The following is a 21,957-nucleotide window of genomic DNA, read 5'->3' as shown; positions in this document are numbered from 1 at the left end:
ACCACATGGATTAGCATGGGGAGTGCCCATTGGGTGTGAAAGCTCCTTTCAACAATTTTGACCTTGCAGACCTGGATACGGTTTAGTCCTTAATTTACATTTTTACACATGTACATTATCTACTGTTTCAAAATGGAAAAAGCTATTAAACTATATTATGAATTATGAATTGCTTGCTTGCTAATTGCATTTTTTACATCAGTACTCATTTTTGATTAGAAAGCAAGAAAAAACATCTTAAACTATAAGATGCTTGCTAAAAGCAAGAAAAAACATCTTAAACTAATAAGATGCTATTACTTACAGTTTCTCTAAGCATATATCGTTAGTAAAGTTTTTGGAAATTGAATTAACTATTTTATTCTCCAGTTAAGGTCATAGGGCCGCACTTGAGCTCCATGACAGTGATATATGGGAAAATACCTAACTCAGTTGCACCCACAAAATCTCCAGTCTTCCTTATCTGTCATTTACTGTACAAAGAAGGATATTCTTACGCCAACAGTGAAATGGCTAGAAGCAAAATTCAGGCAAAGGCATAAAATCTGTATCTGGAGTTGAAACTTTTAAATGCATCAGATAGAGGATTATTCGTTTATTATGTACAAATAGATTTGCTATGAATTTCAGATTCAGAAGCAAATCAATACTTTGAGGGAAAAAATTAATATTGGTTTTGTAGTTTGAACTGTGGTCTTGAAAACAGTTATGCATACACTTAGACTGAAAAATGTGATCCATTAACATCTCTCAGTCTAACTACATGAATTAATTAGGCACCTGCATAAATGTTGACAGAATCAGGTCCCAAGTTAATAGCAACACTTCTAATTTACTGACATAGCCATTCTAACAAGTAAAGATTTTAGAGCCTTTCTGTAGATGAGTTTTCAATGGCACTGAAAGTACGATCGCTAACAACAAAATCTAGGCTGAACTGCTACTGAAGAAAAACCGAGAAACAGCAAAGATAAAATTACTTCAATTGATTAATTTTTTTTAATATTTTTTCTTTACTACCAGCATAATAGAAAACTAGCACACCACCATGGGTGAATTCATGCCTTGATACAACCTGTATTTTCTTGTGAACCACCCTGCTCCACACAGAAAGTATTTTCTCTAGAGCTTTTCTGTTTTTCTTGGGGAACCCCCATTTCTCCTGCACATTAAAATTATCAAGTAATTATCAATTTTCTAAAAATATATTCTGTACTGACTTTTTCTCCTGTGGTAATCAGTTTGTACTACAATGTTTGTATTTAAAAACATAGCCACAGATTTTGCTTAGTTATATGGGAACAATAAGATCACTGATAGACAGGGAAAAGTTAGGTTACATAATAACATTATTGAGATTAAAGAAAAAGAAAAAAAGAGTTTGATCTTTATTGTTTATAGCATTAGAATATGAAGTGTCATTACATACAAGATTGAATGAATGCCTAGCTAATTTTAAGCCCTTTTATGACCTTATAATTTAGGAACTCGAATTCCTCACATACTTACGTAGATGCAAATGTTCAGTAACATAGAAAGGGAGATCTGAGATACAGAAAAAACAATAAAGGTTCCTCCAGGTGCACAGATTTCTAATTTTTAATGGTATCAGTGAGAGCTAGGATCCTTGGCCTCGTTTCATTTTACTTCATATATCTGAAACTTAGAAATCTGTGTTTCTCTATACCAAATGGAGAGCAATAGATGTTTCCATTAGACAATTAATCACACTTACTTTAAGAAAGCAGTTCAAGTTCAGCTGAATCAAATTCTGTTCATAGAGACTAGACACATAATTTTAGGTACCAATCACCTGGTCAAAATCACCCTTAAATGGCTGTAAAAATCCGGTTTGATTTGGGTAAGATTATTCAAGAATGACATGGCAGTCTAAAGGTTTGGACCACTACACTGCTGAAAGTTGAAGGAAGTATCCCTGAAAATCTCACACAGAGAATCTGTGCTTATACTAAACATCACAGTTGTGTATGTCACATAAATCAACAAAATTATCCAGAATGATTGGCAGTATTATAAGCTAAGGGTTATCAGGGAAGACTAATAATAGATCCACTATACTAAAAAAAAAATGATACTCTCTTAGGAAAAAAGCCCAATCATTATCTAGATTTAAGAGGTTTTAGTACAGGAAATTCACAAAGCTGTAGCTTAAAATTTTAGAGTTTTGAATGACATTTCTTCTAGGTTCTTGTTTTGGGGTTTCTCTTTGTTTGGTTGTGGGTTTTTTTTGTTTTGTTTTTGTTTTTTTTTTTTTAATTTATGAACCCTGTATTTCACTTAATTGAGGAAAGAATAAAGTCTACTACTGGCAAGTTTAAGTATTTTAAACAGGTATTTAAAAATAATTTCTATTGGATATCTGACATGCTTTGTCAAAAACAGCACAGTTTCTCAATATATTTTGAAGGATGACTAAGGAATCGAACATGACACCTTATTTAGCTCGAAGTGTTTGTCACAGTCTGTTTTCAGAACTGTAAATTCCTTATCAGAAGATTCTAAATATTTCATAAAATATTTATTAAACCCTGGTCTCATATCATAACTTACAACATTTCAGTCATGATTCTTATATTGCTAATTAAAAAGTTTTATAAAGCTCTACTGAAAAATTAAACAATATATAATAGTATTAGACCAACTAGTTTTCCAAGAAGCAGATTTGGTTTAAATATTTTGTTGCTTGGGTGATGTATGCTTCCATCTATGTATCTTTGTAGTGCACATTGTGCATAGACATATCATGCATACAGATACATATACTAATATTTTGGTTGTCGTGGATGAAGAAACGCCCATATGTAATTATGTCTGTGTTTTACGTCAGTGGATTGGATTTTCAGAGTGTTTGCCATTCTGTGCTCAGAGAACCAAGGAACAACTTCCATTACAGCTAAATAGTTAGAAGTAAAAACGTGAATCCTCATCAGTTCTGGATATCAAATCCTATGCGTCTCACATTGGTCACTCAGAGAAGAGGAAAAGCAAGAATAGGGCAAGATTTGTAGCATGCTGGTTTATGTGCTATGGCATAGAAAAGGATGAAACAACACTCTCCGAAGCATAATGCAATCTTTTATCTTCTTGCCGTTTTACCGATTCACTTTTCCCCCAGTGAAATGGTTAAAGGATAGATGTAAAATAATGAAACCACATACCCTATAGCATTTTGCAGTAAACACAAGACTTTCAGGAAGAATCAGCCTTCACTGCCAATACACTGCATCACCGGTTTAGCCACAGAGTGTAAAACCAATGTTGTCAGGGTGCCCTGAATTTATGGCCAAGTCCTGACCCTTTAGCCCATATGTGATAAATAGGTCTTCTGGCACTTCACAGAAGGCTCTTACTTTATCCGTGTGTATATGCAACTATGCAGTATAGACGTGGTAATGCAACACTTTCAGGAAACATTGGATTTGCTCATGTGCAGAACAGGTGGGCTTACAGTCTAGAAATTAATGGGATGTCTCAATTTAAATTACCAAGTATTCAGAGATATGGACACACAGAAAAAAACCCCAAACCTTCAAACTTCGTGCTGATTGAATTTTCATTTCCAGGAAGGGGGGAGAACCAAGGTAAGCGGTGTCTGCAAGGAGGTGCCTCATGGCCAACATAGTAGGCAATCATGTAATGAAAGGGCACATCGCAAAGAGCACAAAGAAGGATAGCAAATGACGGCTGCAGGGACATATGCATCTCACCAGTTTCAGGTGTCTCACTCATTCTCCTGCCTACTTGTGTAAATAAACACAACATACAGTGAGTATCCCCAAAATATCATTGCTACCGAATGGAACTCCCTTCAGGCTAATATTTCAAATAAAATCTAGCTGCAACTCTTCAAAAAAATCCCCTAAAGAAAACAGTTGCATGTTGTTGAACACAAAATGACTTATATAACACAAGCAAAACACCCTTTCTGGCTTTAGTTATTTTTGTGTATCTCAGTACATAGGTGTGTGTAGGCAAGGAGATGCAAGGAATGCTTGCGTTTTTTTTTTAAAAGATTACTGTACAGTTCACATTTATATTCACAAAACATTCTGTTGCAGACTGTCAATATTCACTGCATTTTTCCCCCTGTATTTTCTAGACTTGGTATAAATTTTTTTCTTCCTCCACAACTATTCTCCTTACTTTAAAAAATGGCTCTCAAAAACACAAGATGTTTTTGAGAAAAGATTCGAACAGCAACTAAGTAATAATGATTTATGACAATAGGCACTTCTATTATACTAACCTACTATTCATTATCTAAGCTGTCTGGCACATTTGAAATAGATAAACCTAGTCTTTTGAAACTGTCCTGGAGTTAATTTGCCTCCATATCTCCACATTTCTTTAATTTTGTCATCTTTATCTTGACCTTCTTCCATTTCTGGGAGATTTTTAGGTTGTGGAAATCAAAGTTGAAACAACTATTTGGGGCATTCAGCGAATATCCTCCTTAAAGTATAGGCTAACATCTGAAACACTGATGTGAGGGCTGTTGTCCATGGAAAAGGTATCTTTGCCCAGATGCCCATAATGATGCCATATTTTTTTTCAGAGAGAACGAATTAGCTCAGAGCCTTCCTGTCAGTGTAGATAATACAGTTTAAGTTGTTCCATTTATCTAGAAAAATTAAATAAAATTATCTCTTAGTGTTGTATTTCTGATGAGGAAATTCCCCTACTCCCACCAGCCAAACCAGCGTTTTCCGTTTAGCAAATTTTTCTTCTTTCTCTTCACCTGTTAATTAATCCATTATACACCAACCACAGCGCTGACCCCTGAAGCATCACAGGATTTATCTTTCTGCCTGCTGAGAAATGGTCATTTATGCTTTGCTTGTGCCTTGTAACCAGCTCTTAATCCATCAAAGGCCTTAACATTCACTCCATGGTTACCCATTTTCCAAACAGCTGTGTGTGCAGGACTTCATGAAAAGCCTTTGAAAATCTAAATCGACTATATTATATTCTCCTTTAGTACTATATTCTATTTTTAAACTCTAAAAGTGGAGAGAAAAAGAAATAGTATTTAAGCTTTTAGACACGGTGGTGATTCATTCATCTCTTATGTATCTCATTTAATTGTTTTATAATATATTTTACAGGATTTCTTACTGTATTCCTCTGCTTATTGAACACCGTCTCTCCGGTTAAAAATTCTTTGGATCAAACCAAGCACTAGAGGAACGTAATGTTGAGTATTCTTTGGTCCTTTTGTAAAATATCTTTTTTTAAATGATGCATTAAGTGATTTTTGGTGGTGATATCTTGACCTTTGGATTTCAGTTTAGCAAAACTTTAAAGAAAATGCTGCAGTGCTTTGCAGAATAAAAGCCATAATTTCATCAAACCGCCTGGATAAATGGTCTCGTGTTCTCAGGGTGATGGTACCCATAAGTTGTACTACAGCTACCTGAAAATCCCATAAAACATGAATTTAACATCATTTATTTTTTAAATAGGCTCCATTTTGCGATTTCTAGCTCTCCTTCAGATTCAATATGGTTTTTTTTTTATTATAGCTATGCTTAAATTCATCTTCTTGCTTCTACATTTTGTTTCCCTTCACATCACTGCTGAAAAATCCATCTTTACCACATTTTAGTATTAGCTTTGATAATATCATTGAGCTGCCTTTTCCTAGTGATAAATATCTTTAAAGTTTGTCCTACTCACACTGATAAAACTCTCACAGGCTTATTGCTGAACTGCCAGTAGTGCTGATTTTCAACTTTAGTCCATTCTGATAAAGACAAAATAAGAAATTTATGTCAAAACAGAAGTCAGAGCGGCCTACTTAAAAACAGCTAGTTACAAGGTTACTAGGATATTTTTAAAACATGCTAAAAGCTGAAACTCAAATTTCTGCTCTGAATCAGACAATTTCGAATTTCTAATGTCCTTCACAGGAGTGAGTAACCCAAATACTACGGCACTTGATCTTCCAGGATGGTTTCCAGACATCCCAATGCAAACTGAAGGAAAGAAAAAAAAAAAGAAAAAAAAGAAATTGGAACCTTTTCAAAGCCCTTCCCAGGCAGTTCTGGTCCCATTTGTTCTGCTTTTCTCCTTCATTTCCCATTCACTCCCTTTCAATATAACCCTGCAAAGTCTACTCTAGTTTTCCCAATTTAAATTCAACCCTCTGAACTTTAAAAAATATCACACCTTTTTCTCCTTCCTGCATCTCAGAAATCTTGAAAAACAATATTCAACCTCACCGCGTATTACTTGATTTCTTTCTTCGGACAATTCTTTTTACTCATTTAGAAACTCATGTTTCTTCCCTACAGTCGGTACAGCTTCTCATGCAATCGCCGAGTAGACTTCAATCTCCTCCTTACTAAAGGCGACAGGACACTTTGAGCTGGCCTCGGTCACCGCTAGGGTGGGTGTTGAGCGGCTTGAGAGATCTCAATAGTCAAACAGAAATCTTGCTTTCTCTTTTCTCTTACTTTCTTCACTTGCTTTTTGCCTTTTTCTTTGCTTTTAACCTTTTCTTTCTCCTCTTTCCTTTTTCTTTCTACTCTTTCCACTCTCCTCCTCTCTTTCCTTTTTTTTTTTCCTTCTTCTTCATGGACTATCTGTAGCAGGATAATTTCACAGCCCTCTACAAAATGCAGAATACCAATATAGCATTTAACAGCAGCACGGCCCTGCTTACCAATCCCTGGGCTGTGTCTGACCCTGGTTCCCCTCACCAGGCCTCATCCTGACTCCCACCCATGAGACATCCCAGCCTGGCCTCAGGCCAACACCGTCCCCATGGTTGTGCCTGATGCCCAGGGCTGGGACTGTCCCCTGGGAGCCACTGGGCCTTGCTCTTCAGGAAACCAAGCTAAAGATATTAGCAAAACTTCACAGTGCCTCGAAAAGCAAATAAAAAAATTAAACCCCGAAGCTCTGGTTTACTCCTGCACACAATTAACATCCACTAAAATCTATGAGTTTTGTCTTTGTTCCCAGCAAGCCCGTAAACTCTGTGGGTTTATAGTTTTCATCTGGGATTTAGAATAAAGTCATCAACTGAGAGTCAAGTTTTTATTTTGGTTTTAAAGAAAAAGAAAAGTGTGTAATTTTAAAAAGACATTAACCAATACCTCACTCCCTAATACTGCTGTCAGAGATAAGAATCTAGCCTCTAACAAGTATTTGGCTATAAAGGCAGTAGGTTTGGCTATAAAGGCAGTAGGTTAGTCAAGCGCTGGCAAGAAAGCACTGAAACACTAAAAAACCCCACACTATATATTCCAAAGGCTGTAAATGAAAACAACAAACAAATAAAACTTTAAGGTGAATCCAGTTGCTAAAGTAAGGTTTGCATTGTTTCCAATTTCTCAGAACCTACCAACATAACTTTCATTAATTTACTCCCCCCCAAAAAACCCATTAGCAAAGTGTTTCTGCGGCCCAAACCCAGTAGTCATATAATAGCATGAAAACCCTGCAAAAGGAGACTTAACAGAGCCTTTCCTTGCCTGAGCTGATAGTTAAAAGTAAATAATAAGAGAAATGTAATCTGCTTATTTCCTTCCCATTGTCATTTAACTAAATTTTTCCCAGCTTTTGAAAGCACTTCATTTGAACATAAATAAAGGTTCAAGTAAAAATAAGGAGGAATAAAGATGAAAATGATAAGACATTCAACATCAAGATTCTCTCTGAGATTTTGGTATGTGCATCTGTGGGTGGAGCCTGAGTCCAAGTAAATCACTCTCATCATTCTTGAGTGTTTGATAAAATCTGCACAGGATCTCAAGCTGATGAATAGAATGAATATATAAATATATGCTTGTATTCATATATACCCATATCTCTATATTCATAGCTACACGGATGCATAGGTAGATAGAGACCAGTTCTTGGGAAAAGGGAAGGGTATAAATGGGAAAGGCACAGAATGGTGTAGGGTGGTCTAAATACCATTTACACTACTTTATTCCAGGGTGAAAAAATGAGTCAGTAAATTCTACCTTTTTTTAATCAACAGTCATAGAGAAATAATCATTGCCTTTGTAAATGGCCTGAAAAGCTGCAGATCGACATTCTGCTGTAGTATTAATGATCCACGTTCACGTCTGGCATAAATCACTTTAGCTTCATTGGCTCCACTGAATTTGGGCCCATTCCATCTTCTGAACTTCTGTTGCACAATTTGTACATGATGTACAGTACTTCTAATTTAAAATCTACTTTTTTCTTACTCACATGTTTACTTACATTTTACAAAATACAGAATAAGTAATAACTTTGACTTTGAGGAACAGGGACTCAGTCTTATGTGCTGAATCCCAGAATTAACAAGATGATGTTGTCAAGATGCACTTAGTCCAGAGCTTCTAACACTTAGTGATAATTCAAATTATGTCAAAAACTACATTAAATATGGAACATAAGTATTTACTGTGCCTATTATTGATCTATATAACTGCACTTTATAACTGTCAGTTACTCTGTTGAAAAATTATTAATAACAAATTTTACAGAACATTAGGTCAGAAATTTTAGCTGAATAAAAAGCCTGAAGATATGTTTCGTTTTGCTTAATAAAGAAATCTTACTGATAGGAAGAATTCTTCAAAATCTCTCCTTTACCAAATGGAGACTTTAACATAACAGTGCAACAAAATAGTCTACCATATAAGACTGAACAGATTATTTTCTTTCTGTGAATGCATAATACCTGTTCAGAGACTTTTTCAAACAAGCTAAATTTACAGCACTCATTCCATTGATCTCTTACTGGCTAGTAAAAAATAGGGGGACTAATAAAAACAGTTTTCTGATCTGCTTTTGCTTCTGCCACCTAAAAAACATGTGACACAAAATAGAATCACTAAAACTTCGAGGAAAAAAAGAAGCAAACCTTATTGCATTCTCTTTAAGCTTTACAGGGGCAAAAGCCAACCCTCTGGGTTCAGACGGAAGTAAAACGAACATGAATGTCACATAGGAAATAGCTGCGTAGAGCCAAATGGAGTGTGTAACATAGGCTGAAGATCATGGTACTGATTTCTGACCTCTCCCCAGAAATGTCTATCTGCAGCTCACAGGAAAGAGTCTGTGAATGTTAATTTCTACAGGTTGGTGTCAATCTACAAGCATTGTGGGTGTTCAAGGCACAACTGTCTAGCCATAATCACAATCACAAGAATCCACACTTCAGCTATAATTTCCAATAAATCACAATGAAAGGTAAAAAAAGAAGCAAGTCTTTATTCTGTTTAATGGGATTTATCTGTGCAAATAGGGCTTGGGGTTTCATTAGGGCTAAAAGATAATAAGCTGGGGCAACAATAACACAACAAGTAATACTAAGTCACCCTAACATTTAGTTTAGCTCATTTTGCTGATTTCTGTGCTTAAAACTGACACAGAGGCTGCCAGATCTGCAGCAGTTTTTGCTTTTCTGCCTCAGAGGGAGAAGTCTGGTTGTTTTGTCTGAATGTTACATTTGCCGTGTCCTGAAGTGGTACAGTCTCATTTGTTCCTCCTAAAATAATCCTGATGATTTTAAAGCCCAGGTAAACAAGTGCAGCCAGATAGATGTCAGCTCAGACATTTTAATACATCTACACTACACGCATCTACTTCACAGCTGGTCACTTGTACCGTGAGTGGAGACCCAGTCCATAAAGTCAATGAAATTCAAAGCATGATTCGTCCAAACAAATGTAGACCACTGCTTTAAGATGAAAGCACTTGATAACACTGCCTGAACTGAACGATTCAGATGCACGTAAGCAACAGATAATACTGAGTATAACAGAGTCTAAAATGATCAATGTAGACATAAGCACCTAGATGAATCCAACCCCTGCTCTGTGAAGGCAAAAACAGGTTAAAAAAAAATAGTGTTTTTTCCCAGTATACCTATCTAGCAGACTTTCATACTTGTATATAATCTATTTTATATAATCTAGCAGACTTTTATATTTTTTCAATCAGGCGATACATTTTCAGTTGCTTAAATGTGTTTTTGATGAAAAATTGTTTAGAAACACAACTTCAGTCACCAACAAGTACACTCACCTGCAAAGACCACAGAGTAATGTTTGTAATGATTTTCCAAAGACACACAATATATAATCAACCGACTCATAATCAACCGACTCATAATCAACTTGAAGAAAAGGCTGTGTATTACTCAAATCACTGAAATTTTGACGAAGTAGACTAGCCTTGATGGGCTAGTGAATTTCTTCTCTTATACAGCTCTTGTCAATATGAATTCTGCAATAGCACTGAGTAGAGAATAAAAAAAGCACTCATGGTCATTAATTTGTTTATATCTTGTTTTCAAGCACAGGTTCCCCTCTGGGTTACAGATTTCAGAGAACTACATGAAGGTTTTAAGTGACTTAATATTGAACAACATCTCAGGTAAACTTACCAGTTTCAGAGAGCAGTTTGGTAGCTTCCAGTACCTTCTCAGTATAAACCCCAGTTTCATAGTTTTCCATCTCTGCATTAATGATGTGAATAACTCTGGCTGCACGGCCTCGGATGGCACCCGCAGTTCTGTCCAGTGTATCGACATCCCCCTCTTGGAGAGCAATCACGCACTTATTCACATCTTCCAGAATATGGTTTTCTAGGATACAGGAAAAAAAATAAGGCTCATTTCATTTCATTCTCACTCATAGCAAAGCTTACTGATTTGGGTAAATGGCAAATGTCAGTACGTTAAAAAATTGATATCTGTCCTTACCCAGGTCTGCAAAACAAATATCATCTTGTGATACTATGCCACATAAAAGTAAAATTCCCGAGTGTGATATTTATCTTTAAAAGGGACTGGGCTATGTCCTCTCACCTATACTGCGAGTACAAACCTGTAATTCTTTGAAAAAACAGTCACATTAATTTCAAACATCACACCAAATTTAATTGTAATGAAAGTGTAATAAAAGACTATGCAAAAAGGAAGGCGGGTCAAATATTATGCAGATGCTCTAATAAAAGAGTTTGGCAATTTTATAAAGATGAATTTACACACTCCTATAAACATTTAATATATTTGTTTCATTTATGCCTAAATAAATTAGAAAAGAAAATAAAACATTTCGAAAACATTGCAGGTACCAGGGAGCCTGTACAGGAGCAGTTTATCTGCTTTACTCCATCTATGCCAGAGATTAAGGTGTAGATTTTTCATGACATACAATATAATCATATGTGACTACGCATATTCTGAAATAAGAGTTGACAACATTGAGTCTGCTCAGATGATGTAATATCAAGTAGGTTTGTTGAAATCTTGGGAGCTGCGTTGTTTTTTCTCAGCTCAGAATCAGGCCATGTACTCTGACATGCTGCAGTATCATAGTTTATGTAGTATTCTCACATACGGATAATGTGAAAGGACGAAGCAGATTTTGACTAGCTCAAACATTATTTCTGTGCAGCCAGTACAGTTAAAAATCATTTCAATAATAAAACCATGACTGAATTTCCTATTTGAGCAAACTCAGCCTGAGAAACTCAGAGACTCTAAAGAGCAACTTACTTTTCCACCACAGACATATCAAAACTGAAAATGAAATGTTGTTCTTTGTTGTAGTAATAGATAAAACAGAATCAATCAGCTTACCAACTGCTTTTTGTTAATTATCCTTCCTTGGCCACAAAAATAGAATGACACACTACTCTTCACTGTTAAAAATCCCAAGGTTGGATCATTTGAGGGTTTCAGAAACATTTTACATGATGTAGAGTTTTAAACTGTAACAACTCTGAATGAAAAATGGAAGTCCCCTGGGCTGTGAACCAGAGTATCTTGCAAGGCAAAATTCTTTCTTTAAAAAAATTCTCTATTCTCATTTAAAAGATGTCGCTTTGCTAAAACATGTCTTCACTATTTCCGCCTTACAATCTCCATTTTCTTTAGCATGGCATAGCCAAATCTTCTCAACAAGTACTTTCTGAATATGAACTACTGCATTTGGAATATAAAGTAAGTGATTAAAATTATGGTCAGCCTTCTTTTGGCAGACACTGTATTAATAAAACATGCCATCAACTGTGACACTCAATATGAAGAGGAGGAGGTGTCATTTCATGAGGTACGTTTAACCAGACACCAGCCCATTTTGAATGCTTCACTGGTTTAACATCCAAAAATAAAACTACTCAGTGTAAGTTGAGGCTTCCAAGCTTACAGCTAGTAGCAACAGGCTTTCTGGATACATGAGATGTTTTCTTGTCTTTAATACATATAGATGTCTATGGACAGTATTAGAAAGAAATACTACTTCTCAGCTGTCTTGGGCAGTTTGGATCTAAGTCAAGACTATCTTCAGTAACATGTTTAGAAGAAAATAGGATTTGACGAAAACAAAAATCAAAAACGTCACTCACTCAAATGACTTCTGATTTTATGGATGCATGTGCTTGGAATGAACCAAGTCCCCAGACAAATAACCAAATGGCCATTTAAGAATGTCTGCCATCTCTTTGACTTGTGGAGTGGATCTGCAGTTTGCAGCTTGGTCTGCCCTTTCCTTGTAGAACTAGGTCTGTTGAAAAGTGCTTGCCAGCTTCAACTCTTGAATAAAAAAAATCTAAGTGCTACGAGATTCTGAAGTACCCTTTTATTCTGAGAGTTCATTTTAATTTTCTTGTCATGGCTTGCAGTAAACACTCTAGCAGTGATGTTGAACAGTGGAGTATAATTGTACCAAACAAAACCATTTTCCTGCTACTAATAATAGCTGGATACAACCAAACAAAATAAAGGCAAGGGAAAAAAAGAAAATTAAGGATCTTTTTTAAGGATAATTTTTTTTTTTTTGCCTCTAAACTTCTCAAACTTTTATTAGGAAATTTAGGAAACACCAAGAAAAAGAATGTGGAATGAAACATAAAATTAAGGCGACGCTATCTCCTGAAGCTTGTCTCTTCTGTGACGTCAGAGTAAGCTAAGCACACTTGACACGCTTTATGTCTTTACTCACAACAATGAAATTCACCTCTTTTAAACCATAATAGGAAAATGAGTTTTCTGCAGCAGCAAAACAAAGCAACAAAATAAAGTAAGGAAAGTTCATCTTTCCTTCTCTTAACCACAATTGCACGAAGACTCTCAAAATTTTTGCAGATACTGTCAGCCTTTCACAGGTCTGTAATAAATTTTTAAAAGGTGGCCAAAATCCTACTTTGTGCCTGAGTTGAAACAAAACTTCTCTAGAAATAGAAGCACAAATAGGATGCTGTTTTCTGGGAGAGGAAAAGCTAACGATTGCTACCAGGGATTAATTGGCATGGCTTGATTGCTCCTACTGAGTGTAGAAGGTCAGCATTCCAATGACAGACTAACAGACTAACGATGCTTTAGTAATTATAGCTTTTCACTGCTCTGACCCATTACTTTATTTTTAGAGGAGTCCCTTGATCCCAGTACCTGAGACAGAGAGGAAATCGTCCACCGAAGTGATGTCATCGACAGCTTCAGTAAGAACCCGCACTTGTTTCTCCCACTGATCTTTAAAGACGTCCATGTTGTCCTGTGCTACTTTGCTCTGGGGTCTGGCAGCCAATGTGAGCGCAGCATTTATTACCTGTTATTCAAAATCATTTGTTATGAGGAGCGGCAACACAGATTACAAACTGTGTTAAAACTTCAGCATTGCACCCCATTTGATATGCATGTCTCAGGATATGAATGTATTTTTCACAGTTTATGGAAAGCAGGCAACAATGTAATGACAAAAGCAAGGCTGTAATCTTCATCTAGGCTGTTTTCCCTGTCTCAGGTAACTGATGCTTTTTAATGCCAAAAGAGTTCTCAAGTACTTTTTAACAGGAATCTCACTTACCTGTGGGCACAGACTGTCAATCTGCGTTGCTGCCATACGGACTAACTTCACGCCTTCTTCATTATTCGAGATTGAACAGGCCAGATTTGCAACCTGCAATGAAATCAGCAGAAAGAGAATCAAGTTTTAGGCAAGCAAGCCATTTTATACCTTTCTCTCTTCTTATTGAGCCTTGCCTAGAATGAAAGAATGTTATACAAGAGGAATGACACAGCATCTTCTCCGCTGGTGAACAGAAACCCATGGAGATTATTTCCTTCCTAGCACACTGAACTAGCTATCTTCATCAGATTTTTCTCAAATCTTCCCTCACTGTCAAGGGTTTCACATCCTCCTCTATAGCTTGAGAATAATCCCCTGAGAAGTCATACAGAGAACGTAGTGCATCCAGACAATTTTCTATGTATTTCCTTTCCTCACAGTTTCTTTTTCCTTTTATTAATCATGTCCATTATGAATACTAGTAATCAGGCTCATCCATATGCTCTGAGCTTCGCAAAATGAAGAATCTTTGATGTCCTAACACATGTAATTGTACTTTTCCACCCATAAACAAAACTCTGATACCTTCACTGACAATTGGAAGTTACATATTTCTCAAGTACCTTCATTGTTTCAGATTCTGATGCTTTTATGCATGTTAAAATCATTTTAATCCTCAGCTGGACCTCTTTATTTCTACATGACTGTATGCCCTACAGTAAAATGTCCATTAGCAAAATTTTCATAACATGGTCATGCGAAATGTCTCTGTTGAAAGCCTCACTCTGTAACACATGCTTGAGATTTCATTCAAAGATGTAGGTATCTACATGTGCTTGCTCTGGCACGGCTTTGGGAAGTTTGAACCTCACAAGAGTGAAGACTGTTTGGTTAAGGTGAAGAAAGGGGAAACTCAGAGAGACACCTGAATGAGATCTAGCAATCAGACCATGCCTCCAGACACTGCAGAGCTGCCTCTCTGTGGCTTGTATGCAAGTGCAGAGCAGGTTCTCCCAACTCATATAGTGCTTCTTGTAAAAAATCCATTCCAAAAAGCTTTGTGCCAAGTCCATGAGTAGGTTTTCCAAACATCAGTTCATGCCACAGTGCACATAATTAAGCTCATCGGTGATATTTATATCACAAAGGTACATTCTGGGAGGAGAGAGTACAAGATTTTTTTTAATCATCTGAAAGTATAGCTCTTCGTTCTAATCTACATTACAACAAACTTATAAAATTTTAAACATGCTTCCTTGATATTATTCACTGTGCCTGAAGGCATAACTATCAGTTGGAAATGATTCATGAATTAGTTCAAATACCCCCATCTTTCCAATTTTCCTCCAGTCTCCCCTTGTGGTATTAATCTGTTCTCGTCTCCAGTGCACATTGCCACATTAGCCCTGGTCCATCTGTTCTACATAGAACCTATTTCACTTCACAGTTATGTAGAACGTGGTTTGCATATATCATGGTGCCAAAGCCCAGGGAAGAAAAGAACTTAAGGCTTCAAAGAGTCTTGCAGGCATTTCCTAGTCAAGATTGTATCATAATGTTGTGATTTTTATTTTCATTGCATGGTGAGACAAATGAGTTAGTCTGTTTGTTAACAGCCTTACAGAGCTCATGTCAAAAACATTCTCCTAAGACGACGTCTTCCAATTAATTTGCCATTTTCTGTAGTCACTTCTTTGCACACATCAAACAGACCACTTTAATCTTCATGAGAAACAAAAGCTAAGCAGGATAATTAGAATGCAGTAACATGAGTGGAAATTACAGACCTTAAAAGCCAGCAAATGGTATTAAGTTCAGCAAAAGCTATCTTCTGTGTTTTAAATAAGTGGCTTTTCAGATTGCCCTTTATTTTTGTGATTATCATGATGAAAATCTGTGCTAAGGCTCCAGATGCACCATATATCTTACTTTTTCTCATATAGCAGTGAGATACGTGACTGAAAGGGGCTGGGTGTTGTGAAATGGCAATCAAACTATTAAGCAGGTCTTTGAGTTCTCTTGGAAGCGATCTTCACAGAAAAAAAAAAAAATCAGTAAAAATAAAATGTATTTCTTGTCTGTCTCTGACAATTACTCTTTCAATAGAATCTGGTGAGAAAATATTTAGACACTGTAAAGTGTCCTGGTTTTCCAAGGAAGGATACAGAGATAACCAGAGGAAACTTCTTTTTTGTAAAATAATTCAGAGTTCAGTACACCGTTTTGGGTGCTACTATCAATACAGAAGGAGTACAAACGTACTCTACGGCTGTATAAAATATGCATCAAAAGAGCACTACAGTTATCTGTTTAAAAATAATTATACTTATTATTTATAATCCTAACCTAAATAGTTTCTGTGGTATATTTCATGTCTTGCATAAATACAGTCCTGTACCATCAGCAGTCAGAAAGTAATACTGTCACAATTCAGCAGGGAGTATGCCAGCCTGTACCACGGGAAGATCTGATTAAGTCAAATAAAAATAGAGATAAGCAAATCCTACAAAGGTAGATGCGATCTGGATAAAATTGGATTTAGCACTACAAATCAGAAATACTGCGTCTTTACCCAAAGCTTATTTTTAAAACATGGCAAGAAATAGACATTACTTGTAAAAGCCTGCATTTCAGTGCTGTCTTGTAAGTATGGATCTGTGAAACAGTACAAATTTTAAGTGCACTCAATGACCAGATATGATACTATTTAATTATTTTGATTGACTTTGTTATCAAATGCACAATCAAGTTACCACCAATTAAGATTCTTGGCACAGCAAGGTCCATATACATGCTCTCAGCTGACAGAAACCGTGAGGTAAATCAACATGCTTTAGCCTACTATAAATTCAGCAACTTCAGATATTTTTCCTACCCAAAACTATGACCAAAAACGCTTAGACCTAATTCCACCCCACTTAGTTGAGACACTTTGGTTAGATGCTAAACTGATCTCTTTGGATAAGAGATAAAAAGAGAAAGGCACTTCCAGAGATTGTTTAAGGCTTTTGGCTGACTATCTTATCCTCTAGATGTATCTAGTTTCTTATTTAAACTTAGATTATAGCTGGCCTTGATGACTGTTGGAAAAGGTATTACTGAAATAAAAGAGGTGCATTATAACTTGTTTTGTATGTGCATATTTAATACAACATGTATTGTAAAGAACCCAGACTCTTCAAGGTTGGGAATTCATTTAACACACCACTCCTGAGTTGGATGGAGCAGATAGCTTGGAAAGGAAAATAAAAAGGCTGCATGTTATTGCAGCTGCCAATTTGCCAAAACTTTGATTTGACAGCCTTTGCCTTTACACTTCAAGTGCTCTGTCTCCACCAAAGCATTGAAGAAGAGATTTCATAAGAGGCTGTGAAAGCAACCAAGTAATTAATTTTTCTTTTTTTTTCCCCTCTTTTTTTTCCTGTTAACTAAGTTCCTTGAGCATAGTGAATTCACTGATTGCCTAAAGAGAACTTAACTTTATGTTAAGATCAATGTGAACTGTCTGAAGTGTATTTCTATGAATGAATACATTTTAAATACCAAAATCGATTAATTGTGAATCATCCTTGAAATATGTGGAGAACTCAATAACAGTGAAACTGCTCTGTAGAAAAACATTATTGTCCAGAATTTCAGGTCTGCTAAGCTACTGTTATACCATCAAAACCGTTGCTAAACACCTTGAACCTGTCCTGCAAGAGCACAGGAAAGTAATGAGCAAGAAAATAAACACTCCAGCTCCAGCGACGCTGTGTTTTTCTGCAATCACCAAATCCACTGAAGCAATCCTAGAACTGAAGAGGTGAAAAAGCTCGTACCAAGTCCTTCATATTAATTTCCTATCACTGGCACTGATAGCCGAAGATGCAATTCTACACCTTGCTAGGTATCTATCTTTAATCATGCAAATAGTTCCATTAGTTTCAGTTATTCAAAACATATGCAGGATCAGTCTCACTGAAATGTATTTGCATGTATTTCAGCCTCAAGCAGTTTTCTGCTGTATAGCAGATGAGGGTGGCAAAGGACTTTTTTTCTAATGCAAATTTGTATTATCATTGTTGAAAGGACACGCCAAAGACAGGATTCATTCTAAAGGTGTACTTATATGGCAGCTGGAGGTGTAAGTACTGTACGTCTAGGCAATGACTACACTACACAGTGAAGACAGGCAGCACAAATGTCAGTGCAGACTGTTACCTCTCACGGCATTGTACACTTGACTGAAGTTTGGATTGGTGCTTTTTCATCGCATTTGCCACACATACTACCTAGGACAGGAAAACTCTAGTTCTACCATAAAATTGCACTCCAAATTACAAAAGTAATAAGGGATCTTTCATACCATTTTATTTTTACACCGATGAAAATTAGGTGTAATTACCTTTCATTGTGTTTTTAAACTAGACTATTTCCAATTTTGACTTTAGCTCTTTGTATTATTAAACGTAATTAAGACTATCAAAATGTATTGTCCTCTGGTTCAAACTTAAATTCAAAGATTTAACATGGCCACTCTGAATTTAACGTAACTAAAAAGGTCAAAAAAAAGAATCCATTGCTTAGAGCAAAAATGTAAAAAAGGGACCAGTATATGCTACAGCAGAGAAGCAATATCAATGCAAAGGCTGCAGAATATTGCAGCTTATGTATGTAGTCTATTTCTTAATTTTTTCTTTTATTATTTTTTCCCACCATAGATTGCTTAAAATAAATGACACAAAAAAGCTCTATTCATCTTCCCGAACCATTTAACCATTGTCAGGTAGAGAATGCAATCTGTTTATATCCTAGTTTTGTGTATTCTTTGCAAACACGCTCTTTAAAAAAAATTTTATACATGTAATTCCTATTTATGCCATTTATTTTTTCACTGTAATTAACTGATGGAAATATTAGGAAGAAGAAAACGTACAGCAAGTTATTATTTTCTTAGGGAAATACAGAATAACTTAAACAGACTGAAGACACTGTCAAACTTACCTGTCTACACCACACATTTGAGCAACTGAAACTTTCTGAGTTACTCAGCTTGAGTTGAAGGTGGTTTAAGTAAGAGACCTCTATAACATTCACGGCTAACTAAAGCCAAGCTAAGGAGAACCTTGAATTTATAGAAGTAAACTACGGCAATTGTTGAAGCCCTATCAAAGGCCTCTGGGTCAAGATCTGAGGGGTCGTCTCCAAGGAGGATCTTACAGTAGACATCTGCTACCAATCTGCAAACCAAGATGGTAAAGCTAACAAAGAAATATTTGGGTCACTTAAGCAAGGTTCAGGTTCTTACATGTGACTTCAACTACTCAGACATTTGTTGGAAGAGCAATACCGCAGCTCACATGTCATCCGTCAGGTTCCTGGAATCCGTAGAGGACTGCTTCCTCATACATATGTTGGAGTGCCAACTGAGAATGAGGCACTGCTGGACTTGCCAATCACAAACCAAGAAAATCTGATTTGTAATATCTTGGCTAGCAATAGCCTCGGCTGCAGTGATCACAATATTGTGGAGTTTGGGATCTTGCTAAGCACAATGAAGGTTAGTACTAAAACCTTAGATTTTAGAAAAAACAAGCTTCAGCTCATTCAGAGGTCAATTGGGAGGGATTCTGTGGGAAGCTTCCATGGAGGAGAAAGGAGCTAGTGAGTGCTGTGAGTTTTTCAAGAATGCTTTCCTGAAGCACAAAAGCAGTTAATCCCCTTTAAAGGTAAGGGAAGTAGGTGGAGCAAGAGATCCCCTTGGCTTAACTACAAGTTTCTGAGTCTGCTGTATGCAAGTCACGTGGAAAAGACTAGGGGTAATGGGTACGAGTTACTGCCGGGGAGCTTCCAATTGGACAGAAGACGAAAATTTTTCACAATGAGAACAATCAGCCATTGGAATAATCTCCTCAGGGAAGTGGTAGATTTCCCCAATGTTGGACACTTTTAAGATTCAGCTGGACAGGGTGCTGGGCCATCTTGTCTAGACTGCGCTTTTGCTAAGAAAGACTGGACCAGAGGATCCTTGAGGTCCCTTCCAACTTGGTATTCTATGATTCTATGAAATAATCAGTTACTATGTTTCAGCTGATGAGCAGTAACTTGCTGAACTGTGGTATCTTGACTATTTGTAATTATTTATCTATCCGCTTAGTAATTTATCCAGATATTGTTACAATCTCTGAATCCTTCAAAATTTTGACATATATTAATGTTGGTACTACTGTAGGCAGCCCAGTGGTATTCATGGAGCCACAAATAAGAGATTTTTTCCGAAGGAGAGCACAGAGTTGAAGCTAAGTTACTGAAAATCTTCAGCTTATTTATCCTCACTCTACTCACCGAAGCATTATATTGTGAGTAAAACTCTATTTATCACTAGAAGGGATGTTTTTGCACATACACAAACAAGTGCCAAAAAAATCAAAATGCCACCGAGAGTACATATTGTAGCAGATTCCTCTTCCTCTCCACGCAGTGCTAGTTTGTACTATCACGAAAGTATTAGGCTGTGGTCTCCTTCTCAGCACCCATTCCATACGGCATGGGGGGAACCTCATACTGGATAACATTGCCAATTGTCCCTCATTTATATTAACCAGTCACAATCTAAATAAAGATGTATTTTTAATTTGTTCATATGTACATCCATTCATACTTATTAAAAAAATCTAATTGCACGCACAGCAGTAAAAAAGGCATTTCTTTTGTAAGTTACTAATGATCTAATTTACCGAGTTTGATGTTCACTATGAACATTTTTTAATACCAAACCCTGAACATATTTAATACAAACTGCTCAGCATTTACAATACTCTGTATTTATCTAAGCAGGCTGGTAGCAGAAGGACAGCAGAAAGCTACAGAAAATTTTAAGCACAACAGTTGAATGGCTTATTTAATGTCCTATATGCTGCCCACTGAACATATGAAAAACTTTTCACTTCTGAAAAGGTCAACAGCATATTCACTCATACTTACTACAGGAACAAGGCTTTTCTACTCACATAAACTCCCTTGAGACTTCCTCCATATCAGATTCAGTTGAAAGAGCCTTAAGAGATTTCTGCTTTTGGTAAAATTTGAAGTAACTCTGACTTGAATAAATTCAGTGGGTCTTGGACTCTTGAAAAAATCTAAAGGTTAGAAGCCTCATGAGTACTGAAAGCTCAATTTAAAATGTAAAAATCCTAGCTTCGGACAATTTCAGTGAAGTGTTGTTAATTTAATCTGAATCTCCTCCATTTCTAGGACCATTCTGGTACATACCATGATTATTGCCTATAGGAACAGAAGTGAGATCAAAAATGAATTACTTGGCTATTTTCTTAACTGGAAAAAATACATTGGTTCATGTTCAATTATAGAGATGCCAGTAAAGAATACAAGAAAAGGGTATTGTATTATAGATTTAATTTTAATATTAGACAATAATAATGATTTTGGATAGGAATAAAAAAATATATTTACCAACAGTAAATACTGACTCTTCTTTTTTTCCCCATTTTTTTTTTACATGGAATTTGACCATACAACTGTTTCTTCCTGAAACAAGTCAAGTTTCTACACCACATCAATGAGCACCAACCATGACAAATATGCCTGATGGCAAGCACAAGAAACCCCCTGCTGGGGTTCAAGCACCTACTGAAAGAAGAGGGGTACGATGCTAACATGCGTCTGTGATTTTAGACCAACTTTCCACATCATTGCGATTTCTCAGCATGGTCTGCCCAAGCATTCTCTATGGAAAACAGAAAAGCAAATTGATTTTAAGAAAGGCAGGCGGTTGTTTCAGAGCATTTTTCTAATTTACATCTGAGACAAATAATTCTGGAAACCTCTTAGGCTTTGTAAAATTATTCCAGCAATGCTGTTGAGCACTCAGAGCGGAGGACTGCCCAGAACTATCAACCTGTGTCCTCAGCTAGGACAAAGAGGCTCAGAGCTGTTCCAGTCACCATACACGAAGACCCAATTCCACAATTAAAAGTCTGGGCATACATCTGTTAGGGGTTCTGTGTTCTACCATATCTCTAAATAGCTTGAAATTCAAGGACTTTAGAAAAGTGGGTGTGGATGTTGATTCCCAGAGCTGCAATCAATAGAAATGCTTTCTGCTTTGTCAGAAAACTCCCTTAGGAATTATAGA

General features: G+C 36.4%; 1 protein-coding gene across 2 annotated transcripts in view; it reads right to left on the bottom strand.

Moving 5' to 3' along the window:
* Window positions 1-21,957, bottom strand: part of CTNNA2 (catenin alpha 2) — a 519,842-nt gene that overhangs the window by 56,940 nt on the left and 440,945 nt on the right. For both annotated transcript variants that reach the window (XM_063335103.1, XM_063335102.1), the window contains 3 exons: window positions 13,839-13,931; window positions 13,424-13,580; window positions 10,415-10,615 (listed from right to left, as the gene is read on the bottom strand). In XM_063335103.1, coding sequence (XP_063191173.1) covers window positions 10,415-10,615; window positions 13,424-13,580; window positions 13,839-13,931 — 451 coding nt within the window. The remainder of the gene's footprint in view (window positions 1-10,414; window positions 10,616-13,423; window positions 13,581-13,838; window positions 13,932-21,957) is intronic.

Source organism: Chroicocephalus ridibundus, chromosome 5 (genome assembly GCF_963924245.1).
Source record: "Chroicocephalus ridibundus chromosome 5, bChrRid1.1, whole genome shotgun sequence".
Lineage (NCBI taxonomy): Eukaryota > Metazoa > Chordata > Aves > Charadriiformes > Laridae > Chroicocephalus > Chroicocephalus ridibundus.
This window is presented reverse-complemented; position numbering and strand designations above follow the sequence as displayed.